An 18834-nucleotide genomic window follows, 5' to 3' on the forward strand; every position below is an offset into this window, starting at 1 on the left:
TCCTTGAGTCCTGACAAATTTGGGAAGGCCAACAGGATAGGTTTGGTCTCATCTGATGCCCTTCAAACCCAATATTTAATTTTTTTATTTTTTATTTTTATAGAAAATATTGGCTATTGTAATTTTGCTCTTCCTAACCCACTCCCACTGCATGTTTTCTGGCAATCAACATCTGACAGCAATGCTACCCTTTGTGGTATGCACCAAGATCCCATGCACTCACCATGAGATTGCTAAACTGATTTAAGGCACAGAAGTTGCCAAAAGTCTCTGCGTCCTCCCCGTCCCTACTCAAAGTAACAATTCCCTGCTGGGGCTCCCCATACCATTTTCCTCCTCAGCCAATGCTGCTGAGGAGCAAACCCCAAGTATCAAGTATTTTAGGACCTTCTGTAAACCTGCTGCCAAGAATACTGGGCTGTGAATCAAAGATGAACACTTGAATTTTTTGATTGTGCTAGTGAACACACTTTGACCTAATTATTATTATTATTATTACTTTAGGCTGGGAAAGACAGGCAGTTGCTTCTGTAATTGTGGAAAAAAACCCAAATCGAGAGACCTCCTGACATCTCACTTCACTTAAAATGGAGCCAAATAGCTGTTCTACCTCTGAAAATTACATCTGACAACATTATTTTCTGTGTATGTGTCCACCATAGAAGGGATTTTTACATAATTTTCTTATCTAATGAAGTGCCAAAGCTTAGCAGTTCAAGCCAGTCTGTTGCAAAAAGTTAGAGGTTATGGAGGAGAAGTCTATTATGGCAATAACACTAATAAGGGTCTGCCAAGATCGCGTTTTAGTAGGTGCAAACACAGGGCATTTGAGATGTACCTCTCAGAGGACAGCGGCAGCATGGGGTGGCTGAGAGCCCCGGGGGGTGGCTGAGAGCCCCGGGGGTTGGTGCCTCCTCTGAGAAACTTGATGAAATGTTTGTGCAGGTGACGATGTCTGAACTACCCACACAGACACAGTGCAGCACAAAGTGGCTTCATACACCTGGGGCTCAACATAACAGATTTATTTTCCTGCCTCGGCAAGAAAGGTCAGGGCTACCTGCAGCAGAGACAGGGCATTTTCCTCATGCTGTGAAAAAGCACGTGAAGGGTCTGAAACCTTGAGGGGGGCTTCCTGCCTGTCCCCCTGGCCCCCCATCCCGAGGGAGCTGCCAGACAAGCAGAACCAGGGAGAAGGCGATGCCACCACCTGTCCGTCCCCCCCCCCAGCCCCCATCCTCTCCCAGCAGCAGCCTTTTGCTGGGGGCTGGCGGAGGCGACACAAATCAACACTCACAGTAAAGCTTATATAAAAAGGGGAAAAAAAAAAAAAAAAACAAAACAGAGTGCAGTAAGCAATTTTGATTATTTTCTGATAGCCTCTTGTTTCCCACAGTTATGCATTTGCAGAACATTTTGTAAGCAATTTCTTTATGATGTGACTTAATCTATTTTGTGTTTTCAAAAGGAAATATAAATCGAAGCCCAAGAGTGAAAGGGCTGGGATCTTGAGCTTTTAAAAGTGGCTAGTGCATATTAACAGCAGCTACTTTTGATCAACAATTTTTTGCTATGTATTTTGTGGAATGGCTACAGGATACTCAAATGAGCATTGTAATTACACTCCATAATGTGCATCACAATGCCCTGGGCTCCGAATGATCTGTTGCGACGTGTACTTGGAATAATCATTAAGATTTCTATCAAAACTGACCAAATTTCAGCCATTCTCTGAGGGTGCTGATGAATGCAGGCTCCTAGAGGCATTTATCAACTAGCACTTTTCCTCCCCCTGGGCTGTATTTATTCCTTTGGTTTTCCTTCTCTTATATTTTCTGTTTTTATGGCCTTGCCAGTTTAGGTAAAAAAAAAACATGGTATCAAATAGGACCAGATACGACCACCTCCAATTCAGCATGCAAGATGTGTTTGCACCCAGCTTTTACTAATAAGGAAATTGCAGCAAAGCACAAGGAGATACAAACCTATTAAATTAAAAAGCAACCAAAAAAAAAATTTGGAGAGAGGAAAAGTGGAAAAGATTTATTTTTTTTCCCAGATCCTGTTTCTACATATCAGACCACAGTCAAGCTAAAAAAGCACTTCAAAAAATTTATGTCCAGCAAACATGTAGAGGTCCAACTACAAATTAAATCTGTAAAAGTGGCCATCCTCCTTTTTCTGTGTAACAACAAAAGGTTTCTGTATTGCAATCAATAGCAGGCTACCTGATTATGTACCTTATTACATCTTGTATAGTAGTGTTAGCCACTGGAGGGTGACATCTGAACAAATACATATGCCTGATCAGATCTTTTACAGAAATACACCTTTCATGAGAGAGAAAAACAATTAGTGTGTTATAGGTTACCGATTTAAAATTTACATCATAAATCAATGTCTGATTATTTTAATGCAAAATGTTTTAGCTTCATTTTATTGCACTAACGGTTTTAATAACACACTATAATTTGCTCAGATGAAGAGGTGATTGGACAGCTCTTACAGAAATTTTTAATTACTGTCATTAGTGGCTGCAATCTTATTCTTTTCTGCAGAGCCGAGATACATGTTACTGCTTTGTGCCACAGGTACTCTGCGGTCATGAGAAACTGTACTCTACCCTTCTGCTGAAATACTCGTGCCTAAAAAAAAATTAAAAACCAACCAAACAAGGAGCATAAAGTGCATTGTCTATAGTTAAGACTGGTAGTGTTTAGCCATGGATGCAGCACTGGGAGTGCTGTGGACAGACAGAAGAGCTTCGCTACCATGCTGACAGCCAAAATGTGCATGCAGGGCGATGTGTAGGACAGCTCTCTGAGGGACCGAAGGTAACATTTTCTCTTTCTGACAATTGAGCTATTGTTGCTGGAGGCCCGTGCTCTAGCTACTGCTTGAAGCTCCTCATATGTCACCACTTTCGATTTCCCTGGGCAGATGCAGAAAGCATTGCATGCTGAATCTACTGCCCACCCTTCTGTAATTTCAGCCGATTTCCTTAGCAGATCTTCCAAGCGCTGCTTCCATGTACTAACAACTCATTTCAAGGAAAGCCAAGATTTTAAAACAGACTTTTTCTTGGCAGTACCCCAGGGGTAAGCTCGTCAGGCAGTCCAGGGTAGAACAGAGCTGCCAAAGGGACACAGGTGCCCAGCAAGCATGCAGACAGAGGTCTAAGAATAAATCTGCAAAAGTGGCCATCCTCCTTTTGCTATGTGACAATGAGTGTCCTTTTGGGGTTGCAGTCACCTGGGGTTCAACATAGAGATTTATTTTCCTGCTTTAGCAAGAAAGTCAACAGCCCCTCACTGATCCCCTTTGCCTGCCCTGCCAAATGGTTTTCAAATATCCTGGCCAGTTTCCTCAGTAAGTCCCTGCTCTGGCTGATAAATTTTAAAGCCAATTGATTACATATGTTGCTTGGAGAACGTGGTTTCCATTAAGCATTAAATGGAAAATTAGCTGCAGTCTGAAGCATGGACTCAGCTAGCCCATCAGTACTCCATAACATTTTATATGATGCTCTTAAAAGCTGTGAAGGTGGGTTATTTTCTAGTAAAGCCCTGACTCAAAATATTGATAAGAGCTGCTGTCATTGAGAAATGGGATCTTTTTTTTTTTTCTTTTTTTTTTCTTTTTTTTTCCTGGAATAAGTAAATCCAGGCTCAGGAGGCACCCCTCTGCCCCGAGGGGTCTTGGCAGGACACCACCTGGGAGGCAAAGCTCCGTGAGCGCTGTGTGTGGGATCATGCATGCGCTGGTGTCTGGTTCTCACCGGCTGTCCCTCACAGCCTTTTGTGTGCCGTGCAGGTAAGTGTGTAATTAAGGACTTACTGAAAATGGAGATGCTTTCACACGGCAGCTTGCAGCACACCCACAGAAAATATAAAACCTTGGCGAGGGGTCTTGTGCCCCATTGTGTTGTAGCCTAATGATGGGCTCGGGCCTGGGGCTGATGCATGGTTTGCTTTACACGGGCACAGGTCTGCGTGCGGGCCGCACGCGCAGGGCCTCCTTCCCTCGTGCCCGCTGACAGGGGATTCGCCTGCTGCCAGGAGGGCTCCTGGAAATGCTGAACGGCAGTCCCGCTCCAGCCAAGAATAAAGGGAGGATTACGGCAAGCAGCAGAGCCACAAATCCCAAACAGCTTCTTCAGGGCCTCTCCCGTTCCTATTGCTAACAAGTACCGGCTGTGCAGGCCTCGTTGTGCTGTGTGTAGTGGCTGTATTGGATTTAATGTGATACTGCAAATGTCACATAACATGGTTTACAGTGACTGGAGATTTATTTTCCTCCAGCCTGCCTTCAAGTAACATCTTGTTCTCAGAGTAACACAGCCAATTTTTTTTTTTTTCCCTAAAATCTTACCGCAGTGCTGTCACTGTCACTTTGCTCCTAACGCTGCACGGCACTGGTGAACCAGCAAATAACCCAGCAGCTACGATAGCAACACAGGAAAGCCTGCATCCTGCCGGCTGGGATTCTGCACGGCCTGCACGCCTGTCTGGTGTTTGCCTGCTGGGCTGGGGCTGCAGCTGGAGGGGCCCCAAGGGGCACACAGAGGCCCTGGGGGCTGTGGGGACGTGGGCCCCATCCTTGCTTGGGTGGGGATGTGGGGCACATGTGGTGAGAACAAGCCTGGCCCTTGAATACTGGTAGTTGTGTGGTAGTTTATTATTATTATTATTATTATTATTATTATTATTATTATTATTATTATTATTATTATTATTTTATCATAATCATTTTATTATGGTGTTTTATGATTATTATGGTGTTTTTTATTAACTATTATTATTTTTTTCAGAGAATGAAGGACAAAAAGTACTGCTTTGGCACGTGAACGGAAAAAAAAAAAAAAAAGAGAGAAAGAAAAAAAGAGGCGCGGGGACCACGTGGCCGCCCGGCGCCTCCCCTCTGGCGCACGCCCCCCTCCGCCCGGGAGATTTTCGCGCCACACGGCCAGGTCCTTGCAGCTCCACAAACCCCGCACCTCCAGGGGAAAAAATAAAAAGGGGTGAGGGGATCCCCGCACGGACCCCTCAGGAAGAACACATAAGAAGAGCGGTGGTTTTCCCCCCGCAGGGGTGCGGGGTCGGTCGGGGGCCGCGCGGTGCCGCGGCGGGGCGGGCTGCATCTGCCAGGACGCGGGCGCCGTGGCGGGAAAGGCGGCGGCAGGCCCCGCCCTCCCCGTCCCCGCCGCTTTGGCGCGAACGTTGAGTTCCCGCCACGCGCCCCGCCGCCAGCATGGCTCCGCCGCGCCCGCAGGTGGGGGACGGGACGGGACGGGACGGGACGGGACGGGACACGATACGATACGATACGATACGATACGGGGGCCGCGGGGGAGGGCATGGGCCTGGGGGGGAGCCGTGGAGGGCGTCCCGCCGCTCCCCGACACGGGGGGACGGCACCGGGAGCGGGGCGGGGGGCTTCGGGTGGCTGCGGCTGGTTCCTGCGGTGGTAAAAGGCTGGGCTGGGGACGGCTGGTGGGGGCTTGGGTACCCGGGGGGGTGAGCAGGGTGTAGGGGGCCCGGGAAGTGAAGAGAGGAAGCCCGGCAGACGGGGTGTGCCGTCCTGCTGGGGGAAATTGATGAAGCTGTTTGCAAGAGTCGTATTAAGCCCTTAATGAAGGGGTCTTAGCTAATTCCTTAACAACTACAGCGCGCTTGGTGTGTGCCTTACCTTCAGTGTAATAGATCAGAGCAGCTTTCTAGAGAGGCTGCTTGTGTGCTCGTACGTCTTTCCATCATTGTCTATAATGGCTGTACTTAGACCACGCGGGAAACATGCACGTAATGAGTGGAGAACAACATGACTTCTGTGTGGGTTTTCACCTCGTTGCAGTCATAAAAAATGTTTTTGGATACTGAACAACACTCATCCATAACAATGATCAGAAATGTGTGAGAGCAGACATTCCCATGTCTAGCGTAGGAAATACTTCTTGTGATGATGATGATGATTCTGCTGGTGTGAGATGTTTTGTGTCGTGTCCAAGTATGTTAAGAATTCTAAAACGTTGAAGCCTCCTAAGCTTCAGTTTAACGACATGTCTAAAAGCTTGCAGCTGGCTGCCCCTATTAATGCTGTTGTCACTGTTCTTTACAGCGCCGAGGTTGCTGGGGAAGGAGAAACTTCAGGGCATTCCGAAATACGAAACTGATCCCCATGGAAACGTCCTCATCCTCTGATGACAGTTGTGACAGTTTTGGTTCTGATAATTTTGCAAACACGGTAAGTACGGTATAAGAACAACTAAAACTGAATGTGCAGTGCTGGTAAGGACCCGCATGTTTTGTGCATGATTAAAGCTGTTTGCTCTGCTACAGTTTTGTATGGTAGCTATAAATCTGTGCTATGTGCTGTAATTTCATTTCACTGTTCGCTAGTACTTCTAGGTGGTAATTGTTGGAAGTAGATTAGCTATTTATTCTAGCCTTTGAAATATCACCTAACCTAACACGCCTGATAATTTGCAACTGCAGTTTTGAAACCACTTGTAAATCCCTTAACTATTTTTTTTTTTTTTACTGAGAAAGCTGTTAGCTTGTATTGCGCTTGTAAGTGTGATTTTTTTTTTCTGTACAACTAAAGTTAAAGGATATTTTATTCTTCATAGAAATGCAAGTTTAGGTCGGATATTACGGAAGAACTGGCAAAAATCTTTCATGAAGCCTCTGATGATGAATCCTTCTGTGGCTTTTCAGAAAATGAGATTGAAGATGCATTGGTAAGACAGTTGATTTTGGTTGGCCATTTTAAATTTGAATCCTTACACATTCTTAATCGAAAAATAACGGCAACTTCAATTATTGTCAGAAAGAGTCAGTTTCATTTAATGTAATATACCATCAGTCTAAGTAGCCATAGTTGCATTTTCATTTTGTTCTTCAATGCAAAATGTTATGCTAGCTCACAGACTCTAGCAAACCTGCGAAAAATCTCTGTGTACGCTGGCATGCATTCAGACTGCACTCTTACAGTGTAACAGAAAATGCTGTACTGCTTGAGAGCACTGTAGAAATAGTCATAAGTGGTGACATCCTGACTTCAGTACAGGATCAGGTTTGTAAAGTGTTACCATGCTTGGCATAAAATAAGTTTCTGTTGTAACTTTAGAACCTACTGAGGAATAACTAGGTTAGCATGTGATTGAAAGAAGATGTGTACTTGAGTTAATGCACAGCAGTAAGGAGAATAGGAGACAACACTAGAATAAATATGTGTCGAAAAGGAATCAATAACTACACCTGAATGAACAACCAGGACCAAATATGTTGTTTAATAAAACCCTGTGAAAATAAGAATTGACAATTGAGACCAGTGAAGACCTTTACACCAAAGCAGGTTGTTTATGTCTAGGACCAAAATATGACTGTATTACCGAGTCTAAAACTACAAGCCTATCACAAAATGGGCTGTTCACTAAATAAACTATTTCTTGTATTCACCGGACCCGTGATTCTTGTAAAAGTTCTTATCAAGGTATCAGAACTCAAAGATAAGAAATTGCTGTAGTTTTATTCATCATTATTTCATTGGCTAGTGTTAGGAGGAAGTTTTCACTTGCTAGCAATCTCACAGTATCAGTGATAGAAATCCTTCACAGTTTACAAACTCAGTTTTGACCTGTGATGAGAGCTGAGTAATTTTTTTTTTTTTTTTTTAATACAACCAAATACAGTATGCTGAGAAATTGAGCCCTTAAAATGCTATTGTTTCTCAAACTCGCACACAAATTATTTTCACTGCTAGGCCTGCAAGTGACAGCTTAAAACTTCTGCAAGTGAAGTAAGGGTTTTTTTCTGATGTAGTACGGTGTGGCTTTCCTTGATAACTTTTTGGCTTTTTAAAAATTAAAATACACTAGACCATAGGACTGAAAGCTTAAAAATAGACATGTGTATTTCCTCTTTTACTGCCCCTAAACAAAAAAAAGGTCGAACTATGTAATTGCAGACCCGCTCACTTGGATTTGTACACTTCTGATTTGTTAACAGAAACTGGAATCAGATTCAGAGGAGAATGATGGAAGTGCTGAAAGTGAGGTAGCTCAAAGAGCGCAGAAATACCCTGCTCCTCTAAAAGTAGCTATGAAGTTTCCACCTCGAAGATCGGAAAGGAGGAAGGCTGAGATGGAAACTCTTCCTGAAAAGCTGATGCCTGCTCTGGATTCAGACTCTGATTCTGAAGAAAAGGGCTCTGTGTTTTTAGAAAAAAGAGCTTTAAACATCAAGGAAAACAAAGCAATGGTAAATACTCAGTGTCTCCCCTCCTTTCTCCCATTCACCCCCTGCCTTGATTCTTGGGAACCTCTTTGGTTATTCAGATTAACTCTTAATGTATTCACATAATTCCCATTACAGGAATTTGTATTCCTAATATTTAACTCTTAATACTCTTATGTTTGCTGGCACGTGATAATCCATAGGCTAAGTCCTTTAGTAAAAATTCTAATATTGAAGGCCTATTCCTGTTTAGGCTTGCAGCCTATTAAGTTTGATTGTTTTCAAATTACCTGCGGTCTCTAGAACATAAAAATAAGACGTAAAAGTAAAAAGTTGAATGGCCATGCTTCCTGCAAGTAATTGTACTTCAAGCCAATTGCCCTAATCTAACAGCTTGTAGTAGCACATAAACTCCCTTTTAAGGCTCTGTTTCTTTTTTTTTTTTTTTTCCTTCTACTGTTAGCTCGCAAAACTAATGGCGGAGCTGCAAAGTGTTTCTGGTATCTTTGGTGGGAGAAGGTCATTGCCAACTGCCAGTCAAGTAAGTATTAACTTCGTGTATTTGCTTTCAGGTTTCTGGGTCTCAAATTGTTGAATTACAAAAAAGAACTCTTCATTAAAAGGCTTAATAAACCCTGGACATCAAAGTCCAGATCAGAATTGCACGTTTGCTTTAGTAAACAATACTCATTGTGCAACTCTGTTGATTTGGCACTGTATGAATTAATCCATTCAATTTTATAAAGGCCTGGGTGACTCCACTGGCCAATAAAACCAAATGAGATGCTGTATAAATGCCTATTTATAGAAAGGCTGGAGATAAGGGGGGCGGCCAAAGCCTTGAAGCTCAATTCTGAATATTCTGTGACTTTGAAGCCATGGGAAAAAAAATAATTTTGTCCTTGGATTTCATTGCTAGTTTATCTGTGAGATGTGTGAGGGTGGGAATAACAATAAAGTGCAAACTTCTCATGGACATGGGTTCTGCTGCTGTGTGTGGGAATTACTGTATGTCTGTCTGCATGGACACAAACAAGCTGCTTTTGGCTTGTTTTCCACATCTAGCAGTACACTCAAGACGAATTTGCCTAGGATGTTTTTTACCTTGTGTTTTCTGGCGGTGGGGGGAAGAATTCTTCTTTGGGAAAGTAAGAAAGAAAGCAGGCATGTCTTTTGGAGACCAAATGCATAGTGGGGACAGGAGCTGTTACTTAATTAGGGGCTTTTAAATTTTACCAGGGGCCAAAGCGACTTCCAAGACGTTCATTACCTAGAAGTGCATTGAGGAGGAACCCAGATCGAAGTTCTCGGCCGCACACAAGATCCAGGTCTCTGACTGAAGGTCCTCCTACTCCTTTACCAGAAGAAGAGGATGATGACCGGTACTTCCTAGTAAGAAGAAGAACAATGTCTGATGAATACATGGAGGTAAGTTGAGGTTCTAGTTCTCCAGCTGCAGGTTGCTATTGAAGGTGGTTTTCTATCCCTTCAAGAAAACAGAAGTTCATTCAGAGCACCTTATCCTAGATGAATTGCTTCCTCTGTACTCCAGCAGAAATTAAGTAAGCTCCAATGGCATTTCACTTGATCTGTCACCCTTTAGATGCTAAAGCAGCATACATATTGTATGTCTTTGCAAATCTCTCTCTCTCTCTTTTTTATATAGAAAGATTATTTGAGACTTTAGCATTGATTTGAAGATTTGCTCCTTGTTTGTGTAGAATGTTTGCTGAATCTAATGCTGACAATTTTGTGTCTTCATTATTCAGCATGATGCCCAAACTCCCAGGAGGGGTCACCGTGGTGCCATGGCTCTTCCACACATTGTGCGCCCGGTTGAGGAGATAACGGAGGAGGAGCTGAATAACATTTGTGGATCTGCAAGAGAGAAAGTGTATAACAGGGCTATGGTAAGTATATTCTGACTTTGTGAAATGCATACTTCTGTGAATTCATCTGCTTGTGGTTTAGCATCAAATAGAGCAGTTTCCCTTCTCACTGTTTGGAGGGATGTGATTTTGGGGAGAAATATGTCTGAAGTCTTAAAATGTCGTCATCTCTCTTTCACTGAATTTATAGAATGGTCTTTACCAAGCCAGTAGGCTTGCTTTAACCCTGGAACAAACATATTACATAGGCAATACCAGCCTGTGAAAGTGTTTGTTAACAGCCACTGAAGATGTAATGTTAAAACAGTCTCTATTGAAACTTGTGAGGTGACTTTCTGTTCCAGGATAAGCACTGCTAACTACCAAAGACTGCTTATTAATGCTCTCTTCCCCTAACTAAGGAGTTATTTTTAATGTTCTGTTTCCTGAATTGCTTCCCCCATGTTGTAGGGATCCACCTGTCATCAGTGTCGACAAAAAACCATAGATACCAAGACAAATTGCCGTAACCCTGATTGCATAGGGGTACGGGGCCAGTTCTGTGGGCCGTGCCTCCGCAATAGGTATGGGGAAGATGTCAGAACAGCGTTGCTGGATCCGGTAAGACAGTTTTGAACGTTGGCTTTATTGTGCTTAACTTGAGCAGAAAAGTACATCTGTTACTCATAGCTAAAGAGTTGCTTGCAGTGCTGTGATACATAATGTGTTTTTAATTTGATTCAGTCCTGGTGACAGAAATATTTACTAGTTACGTGGTTCTATTTACAGGAATAAACTATGAGAGCAGAGAAGCTGACAAAATATTCTTGTATTTGAGCATCAGAATAGCGTTCTCTATTTTACTTTGCATTAGTGCTTAATGCAGTACAGAGAATTATATTGTGGACAAATTTCATTGCTACTGTGGGCTATGGAAATGGTGCAGGAGTTGAGCAGAGCAGAATGCTGCCTGTGGTTATGTGCAAAGAAGGCAAAGGAGAGTTTAATGCCTTAGAGACTGAAGAGTTTGGACTCTTCTGTACTGGTGACTCTTGCAGCACTGATGGTCAATGTAAAACTAAGTGGAGAGCAGGATCATCTTCTAATTCACAGTTGTGAATCATGTCTGGCATTGCTGCTCAGTTAAAAAGGATGTTGTCTGTCTTTCGTCTAGAACTGGAGGTGCCCACCATGTCGTGGAATCTGCAACTGTAGCTTCTGCAGACAGAGAGATGGCCGATGTGCTACAGGTGTGCTGGTCTATCTGGCCAAGTACCATGGCTATGACAATGTCCATGCCTACTTGAAAAGGTAAGCATGCTGTTGTGTCAGTGGCATGACTTTACTCTAGTGGGTTAAGCAGCTGAAAGCTGGGAGAGAACATTCCGTTCACATCTGTTTGTCAGGTAGATGTCACAAGACTAGTCCATGTTGTCTTTGGAATCTGAGATTTTTGCCACAAGGCTTTTCTGACATGTTTGTTCTTAACCAAATCAAGTGGTATATTCACTCTGTCTCTTTGCTTTTAACTTGACCTGTGTTTATTATCATGACCTCCGCTAATGTGTCTAGAAGGTTTCCAAGCAGTGGTTTGCTATAAACTAACTCAAGTTTCTACTTGTCTTTCAGTCTGAAACACGAACTTGGAATGGAAGACTGAAGCTGTGATTGCCTTTAAATTACGTACTCTTTCACCGATGCCATATTATCACCTACTGTGAATCATTTAATCAAACGAGATTACAAAGCCAGTGCCTTTGTTCCCTCCCCTTTGGGGCAAAAATAGTGCATCTCAGTGCAAATCACACTTGGAGAAACTGTTTAATGAGGGGCCTTGCCCACAGACCATTGTTTTCTTTTTAAACAACTTTTGCAAAACAGAAAACCAGATAACATCAGTTCTTGCTTTCATGCCAACAATGTGTGTTTTTTTTTTCCTGAAAGAAGATGGGACTTTAAGCCATTGGAGTTCTATTCATGCCGTAATCTGTGCTGCAGGTTTATTTATGCTTTGAAGTTGATCACAAAAAGATAGAGATGTTCTGAACATTTCAGGGCATTGTTCCCCACAGAACCAAGCAGGGAAAGGTGTGTGCTTAACTCCTGGCCAACTTCTGCTGCAATAGACTCTTACTGAACATAAATGATCAAATGGAAGCTAACAATTCTCTAAAACAGCAACTCATTCTTAAGTTCAAAAAGGAAGCCCTAAAGGTTGTGGTCGAGCAGTCTCCAAGCATTAACATTTAGTTTTATAGAGTACTTAAAGTGCACATTGGCCATTTTAAAGGAGATTCTTTAGTGAGTGACAAATTGTAGCAGAAGCGACTGGGGGTAAGCACTTTTGTTCTGTGTTTTCTCAGATGAGAGGAGGCCACTGCTGAAAGCTTCCGTAGCACCGCACTAGAGTTGTCTAGTGATGACAGTAATCTGAAAGTGCTGGTATGCATCACAGTGACCACTTAAATTACTGTTGTTTTTTTGGGTTCTCTTTTCCCTGCTCTTGCTGCCAACTATGGACTTGCTTCTGTGCAGAATCAGCCCAGGTCCTGGCAAAGGAGGATGCTTGGCTAAGTAGAGTAGTGGTTTGTTTCACTGTTGACCAACTACAAGTGGATTAAAGGTGGCAGCTTGTTGAACTCTGTCAGGAAAAGGGGCAATGACAAGCAGTCACTGGAATCAGAAGCCTTAGTTCTCTTTTACCTATGAACAAAAAGAAAAAGTAAGGACTTCCTAAACTACAGTCCAGCTTAAGGTGAATTATTCTTTCAATTGCATAGAGCTTTGCAAACATAAATAGATAATGTTCTCAAAAGACATACCCTGGCTGTGGTAACAGATAAAGAAGAACAAATGATCAAAAGGCTTTTAAAAATAAATAAAGGAGATGTAAAGGTTGCGTACAGTTTGTGAGCACTTATAAATGTGATTAGTGCTGTGGTCTTCTTAACAGTCCATCCATACTTCTATTTGTATCTGGCTGCCTGTGATCATAGGAGGTTGTTTTGCATGATGTTAATGAAGCACGAGTACAGCAAAAACTGAGATAAAGAGTATCTGGTGTTGCATGTACAGTGTCTTCTATTTTACAGCAGTGAGTGCATAAGGTGCCACAAAAATTGTATCTGGAGAACCACAGTGTATAATTGCGCTTAGTTTGGCAATGGAAACTACTGTATAAGCTTTGTATAAGGTTTAGAATGCAATGTTATACATAATGTACAGTTGAATAGTAGGGAGAATCAGCTTGGATTTATTAAGCACTAGAACAAAACATGGCTTTTGACCCCTCTGCTTGCACAGTGTTTGTACTGTGTGTGTATATAATGACCCATGATTTATACCTTTCTGGGAGCTAGATCAGTGTGTGTGGGAGGAGAGAAGAATTTGGACACAAGATACTTACGTCCCAGACTTGAAGATCTGTTTCATAAATCATCTGTGCTGTTGAAAATCTCCTGTCCTCTGTTTTTGTAGCGTGAATAGCTGTGCAATCTAATGTGGAGTGTGATCTACCCTCTAGGTACATTTCATGAAGAAGGAACTCTAGAAGTACATGTTCTGACAGATAAGAGCGATTTTTCTAATTGCTGGGCTTCCCTTCTGATTGCTAGAGCTTGAAAGGACTGTGCTAAAAGCAAACCCTTGCTTTGTATCCTGGAGACTGCTGTATTAAGATTGTTTTCATCTGCAAAGCTGTATGAAGGTTTTTATTTTGAAAATAAAAAATTTCTGGGTTAGAATTTCTTGCCTCTTAATTGTTCTTAAAAAGTCCATTACAGCTGCACTTAGTTTTTACCACTTTTAAGATAAACCACTTTTCAGATGTATTACGTGTACAGTTGAGAAGTACAGGAGTTGGTTGCTCTCATCATACATGGAGGAGCAGCGTGACTACATCTTTCTCTCCCCAGTCCTGTGTACCTAAACTAGGCTTGCTTTGATAGCCATGCTGTTTGGATTGAATTGTCTGGTAGTTAATGACTAACTTGGGATGATGGAAATATAGTTACTGAGTTCAGGCAAGGTGCAGATGTTCAGAACCTTCAGCCTTTTTTCTTTAAGCTAGATACCTATATTCATCATGAGATGGAGAGGACAATATAGTTTGACACAAGTAGAAGTCAGATGCCTGCTACTGTCTCCCCTCCCCCCATTAAGTTTAGAGCTGAGTGTTAAAGCAGAGAATTAACCAGGGACCTTGTTAGCAGGCTGGTAGCGCACAAGACCGTTTCTGATACTTCTTGCTGGAGTCAGTAGCTTCGTCTAAGAGAGGAGTTGAATGAGACTATGGCAGAAGATTCCATGAAAATCGTACTGAGATGGTGGAAACAGGAAAGTGATTGAGCGGTGTCTGAGCTGCCCATAAATACACTCTGATGGTAAAATCCTCATTTTCGTTAAGATCACCAAAAGCTTTGTACAGATGCTTACCTTTCATCACCACTGGTGACGTGAGAGAAAATTTGTATTTATGTAGTATGTTAGTTTTAAGGTTTACATGATGCTGAGGTGTCTCAATCCAACTCTTCCCCCCAAGCCTCTCTACCATAGCTGCTTAAGTATTGTTGATGTTAACCTGACGAAGGACTCGTGCTTTATATCTGCAGCAAGTGGGTGGCAATTTAAGATACTTCATGGGGAGAAAAGTCTTAACTATTGGGTAGTTTTGAAAACAAAAATGCATGGAAGCAGAATCACTGGAAAAGGAAGACCAGAAGAATGAAGCTCATGCATAAGGTAGAATGACTTAATTTATTACTGAAAAAGGCTGCATGAGTTGATGATTCCCTCACTACTTTTAGCTCTAGGGTAGGTGGTCTTGCATCTAGGTCTGATAAAACTTCCAACTTTTTTCTAAAACCTGTTATAATCACTTGTAATTGCTAGAAAGGATTAATAGACAAATTGCACTCTTAGATTTCTTGGAGCTTTGTTCCTTGTGCATTCTTAGGGGTGTATGGGAAGGGCATTTGTGCCTATGAAACAGTCTGTGAGGAAATAGTACTGGAAGGGTGATCAATAACTCCTTTTTAATGTTAAATATGTAAATATAACCTAAAGCCTGCTTATGAGTCAACTATTCTTTCACATTGATATAGTATCTAGAGATGGAATTGGACAATTTTCTCCTTAATATCAGAAGATTCACTTTAATATATATTAATATATATTTTTGGTTCTTCCCTGTCTCACTTTCTTTTTAATTTAACCATATGTTGAAGTGTTAGGACTCTTCAGGTGTATTCCCTTGAAATAAGGATTTTTGTCTCTTAACCTATGAAGCAAAATGTATTTTTCCTTGTTGGTAAGCTACAAAAATAGCATTAAAGAATTACTTCACAGGCTGCTAAAGTAACGCACACTGCACATTCCAGAGCAGCACACTCAGATGCTTAACAACAGCTACATTAATGTGGGGAGGTGTAATGCAAATTTAAAAAACACACGTTAGCTTTGGAAACAACTCCCTCTGCCTTCCCAGCTTCATGGGCTAAGATACCTTTTATTTGTGTGTTTAAAAAATCTTATATATAAAGAAAAGGAAGGATGTGATAATACAGAGCATACATAGCAGCGTTTACTCAGGTAGGTTAAAAGGATCAAAAAGGGCAAAGCAATTGCATCTAGTTGGAGAAGAGCTTTGTGCTGTAGGTTAAGGGAGTACAGCTAGCTTTGAAACCTCACCTGTAAGAGGCAATGTAAAGGCGTAGTTCTCCACATCTGATGCATTTGGCAAAGGAGTCACCCACTGACCTCTGCTGGCATAAACCAGCCTGTTCTCTTACGGCGTTCTGTGAGTGCAGCTCTTGCATGGCTAATGGCATAAGCTAGTATGGAGATTTTAGAAACACCACCTGCTGTTCTCTAATATTCTTGGCCACGCAGCTAGAACAAAGTGAGTAGGAAGATACAGCTTCCTCTGTCAAATGTAGGCTGCCTAGTCTGTGGGGTCCTGAACTCCAGCACCATGTGGTGCTGTGCAGTGTCAGAGAAATACGTGAGTGTGTCAGCTCCAAGTGTTACGTGAGGGCATCATCACATCTTCGTGCTTAGTTCTCACCCTGCTACCAAATAAGCCTGGGACGCCTAGGTGGGTGCCTCAAACAAAAGAGCCACCCACCCTTTGGAGTGAAAGGTGGGTGCAAGCTGTGAACCCAGTGGTGTAATGGTCAGTGCTAGTGGTAAGGGTCTTGGAAGTGGAAGGGGGAGGGCAGGACAGGAACCTTATGGTGACTGGTAGTTATAAGAAGCTGTGGATACTGAATTTGTATGAAAACACCTGGAGGATGGAACTACAGGCACGTTAAAGATCTGCTTGCTACTACCAGTACAGGCTTCCTTCTGACTGGAATTGAACCTGCTCCAGTTGCAAGGGTGACAAACAGTTCTGTTAAATTAAAAAAAAAAAAAATATCAAAACCAACTAACCAACCAAACTCTGCATAACCAGAAGATGTGGTATGGTCAGGATGGAGTAGAAAGGTATCGCGTCAGTCTGCCTTTTATTAGTAGTACTTCAGCAGTATTTCTCAGTGCTGATTGCTTAAAGTAGAAAAGCTTAAATCAGTTGAACTGTAGATCCTGCTGTGTTGAGCCCTACTCATACAATCTTTCCCCTGGAGTATGTCTGCAGGTACAACTTACCTGCTCCTGAAAATGGAAACAAAATGTTGCTAAAATTATAGCTTTGTGTTTGGGCTCAAGTTAGCTTTATATCCTTATCCGTATGTTAATATCATTGCAGGCAAGGAGGGTGAAATTGTGTCCTAGGCTGTGTGAAGAGGTTTAAGTAACAGAAGCCTATGGTAAGCATCCTCATACCGTTGTAATCACATACACAGTAACAAAGCAATCCTACCAGCACCCCTTCTGTTGGCCTTGTTTTACTTCCTTTTAATTTGAATGCCCACGTGAACATGATATGTTTGTGAATTGTTATATAAACTGGGCAAGCTCAACTGACTGCCATGGGGGCTGAGGGTAAGAAGGCTCCTTCAAATATTAAAATTCATATATCCTTCCTGAATATCCAAGCAAGCTCCTGTCTGAAAACAAAACAACTGTAAGACTATATTGGAAATGAACAATTTTAGAATTCAGAGAGATGTAGACGTTTTCTATTACATTGTATAGCTGAGGTAAAACAAGTCCAATCAGCATCAACCATTTTGTTTGGTAACATGAAGATCCACTATCTTTAGATGTGCTCTGAAGTTCCAGATCTAGAAGCCTGGTTATGTTTCTACTCAAATGTGAATGAACATAAGCACTCTTGCACGATTCTCTTTTTATATAGCTTATTAGCAGAATTTAGCAGTAGGAAAGATCCTATTTCTTAGTGCTTTTGTGGTGTGGGTTTTTTGTTGTTAGGTGTAGGGGGTGGGGTTGGTTTGGGTTTTGGGTATTTCTTTTTGAGCCTGGTTATAATGCGAATACAAGTGATAACAGTGAATCATCAGGGAAAAAAAAAAAAAGCCCTTTGGAAATAAGCCAGAGTCAAATTCTTTTCTCGTGCTCTGTTCAATCTGCTTCCTCTTTAAAAGAAAACTTTCACATTAGCAGAAAAATAAATGCTTAGCCAGAGTTCTTTTTGTGTCCCTTTCAGCAGGGAGAAGGGGATGAGTGTGCTGAGCTCAATGCCCATGCTGGCTTCCTCCTGCCGTGGAGAGTTAACACTCTAAAGGCTTTTTCTTCCCCCTTTATTTCTGTTTTCATTTAATTCTTATGATAAAGTTTCGATGTTACATTTTTGGCATTGGAAACCAAGCACAGAGTTTTGTTGTGAGGAACTGACCTGCTTTGACATAATCCCAATTTTCTCTAGGAGAACAACTTCTGGTTTTCAAAGAGTTGCTGGGGCTAGAGAATAGCAACTGCGCTACAGACCTCTTGAAAGTAGCTCCAGTAAATAAGTAAATATCAGTATCTATGGTAGCTGTATGTCAATACAGCATACAGATGCAGAGTTCTGTCAAAGCCTTCTGGTATCACTTTAAAGAAGTCACCTTATCTGCAGCTGTTAGACCAAAACACCCTTCATCCACATATCTGAAGGCTGTTAAAAAATAAAATCAAAAAATTAAAAAAAGAATGTTCCTAATGTGACCATAACTTGCTTTTTATCAAGACTTTTTATCAAGACTGATTTTCCACAGCAAGGAGTAATGCTCTTTTTTTTCTTACTTACCTTCCAGGCACAGATGGTAGACAGCCTTTCTCCTTGCAAGCAAAGTAAGTCTATTTCTTAGTCTTCATAAGTATGAGGTATGTTTTTATGGGCTAAATTCTGCCTTATAGCTGAAACAAAGTAGTTGAAAGTATTGCAAGCTGTCAGTTGCCATTTTCTTTCTTACCTATTTTTTCCAAAAGGTCTAAAATGCAATGTCTAGAATGTGATTCCCCTCCCTCTCCCCCAGTTCTGGGGAAAAATTCTGCTGGTGAGCTGAACAGTTTGTCTGCTATCATGCTTAGCTAACTTGCTAACTAAGGCTGCCTGAAATTTAGCTTCTGGTTTTCCCTGTATATGTATCACATTATGCTTTTAACGTTCTAGGATCTTTAAAGAGACTTGATTCTTGCAAGGTCTTAGGGTTCCCTGCTATGAAAAGCTGTCAGCCTTGCTGGAGTACCCTTGTTTCCCATTTGCCATGGCTCACTATATCTACACAGTATGCAAGGAGATGCATGGATTTTGTAAAAAGGACTCTTAGACATGTCTATGACAAACA

General features: G+C 41.9%; 1 protein-coding gene across 1 annotated transcript; it reads left to right on the top strand.

Moving 5' to 3' along the window:
• Positions 1-5115: 5115 nt before the first annotated feature.
• Positions 5116-13845, top strand: CDCA7 (cell division cycle associated 7). The gene is made up of 10 exons (XM_068685707.1): positions 5116-5271; positions 6115-6240; positions 6626-6736; positions 8007-8258; positions 8698-8775; positions 9474-9662; positions 10004-10144; positions 10574-10723; positions 11277-11413; positions 11732-13845. The coding sequence occupies exons 1-10, from the start codon at positions 5251-5253 to the stop codon at positions 11760-11762; spliced, it is 1236 nt and encodes a 411-aa protein (XP_068541808.1). The 5' UTR covers positions 5116-5250; the 3' UTR covers positions 11763-13845.
• Positions 13846-18834: the final 4989 nt, after the last annotated feature.

This window comes from Anas acuta, chromosome 6 (genome assembly GCF_963932015.1).
Source record: "Anas acuta chromosome 6, bAnaAcu1.1, whole genome shotgun sequence".
Classification (NCBI taxonomy): Eukaryota; Metazoa; Chordata; class Aves; order Anseriformes; family Anatidae; genus Anas; species Anas acuta.

Coding starts and splice junctions, on each gene's coding strand:
- CDCA7 (XM_068685707.1), top strand. CDS start 5,251: ATGGCTCCGCCGCGCCCGCAG. Junction 10,724..11,276: donor GAACAGCGTTGCTGGATCCG/GTAAGACAGTTT, acceptor TCTTTCGTCTAG/AACTGGAGGTGCCCACCATG. Junction 11,414..11,731: donor GTCCATGCCTACTTGAAAAG/GTAAGCATGCTG, acceptor CTTGTCTTTCAG/TCTGAAACACGAACTTGGAA.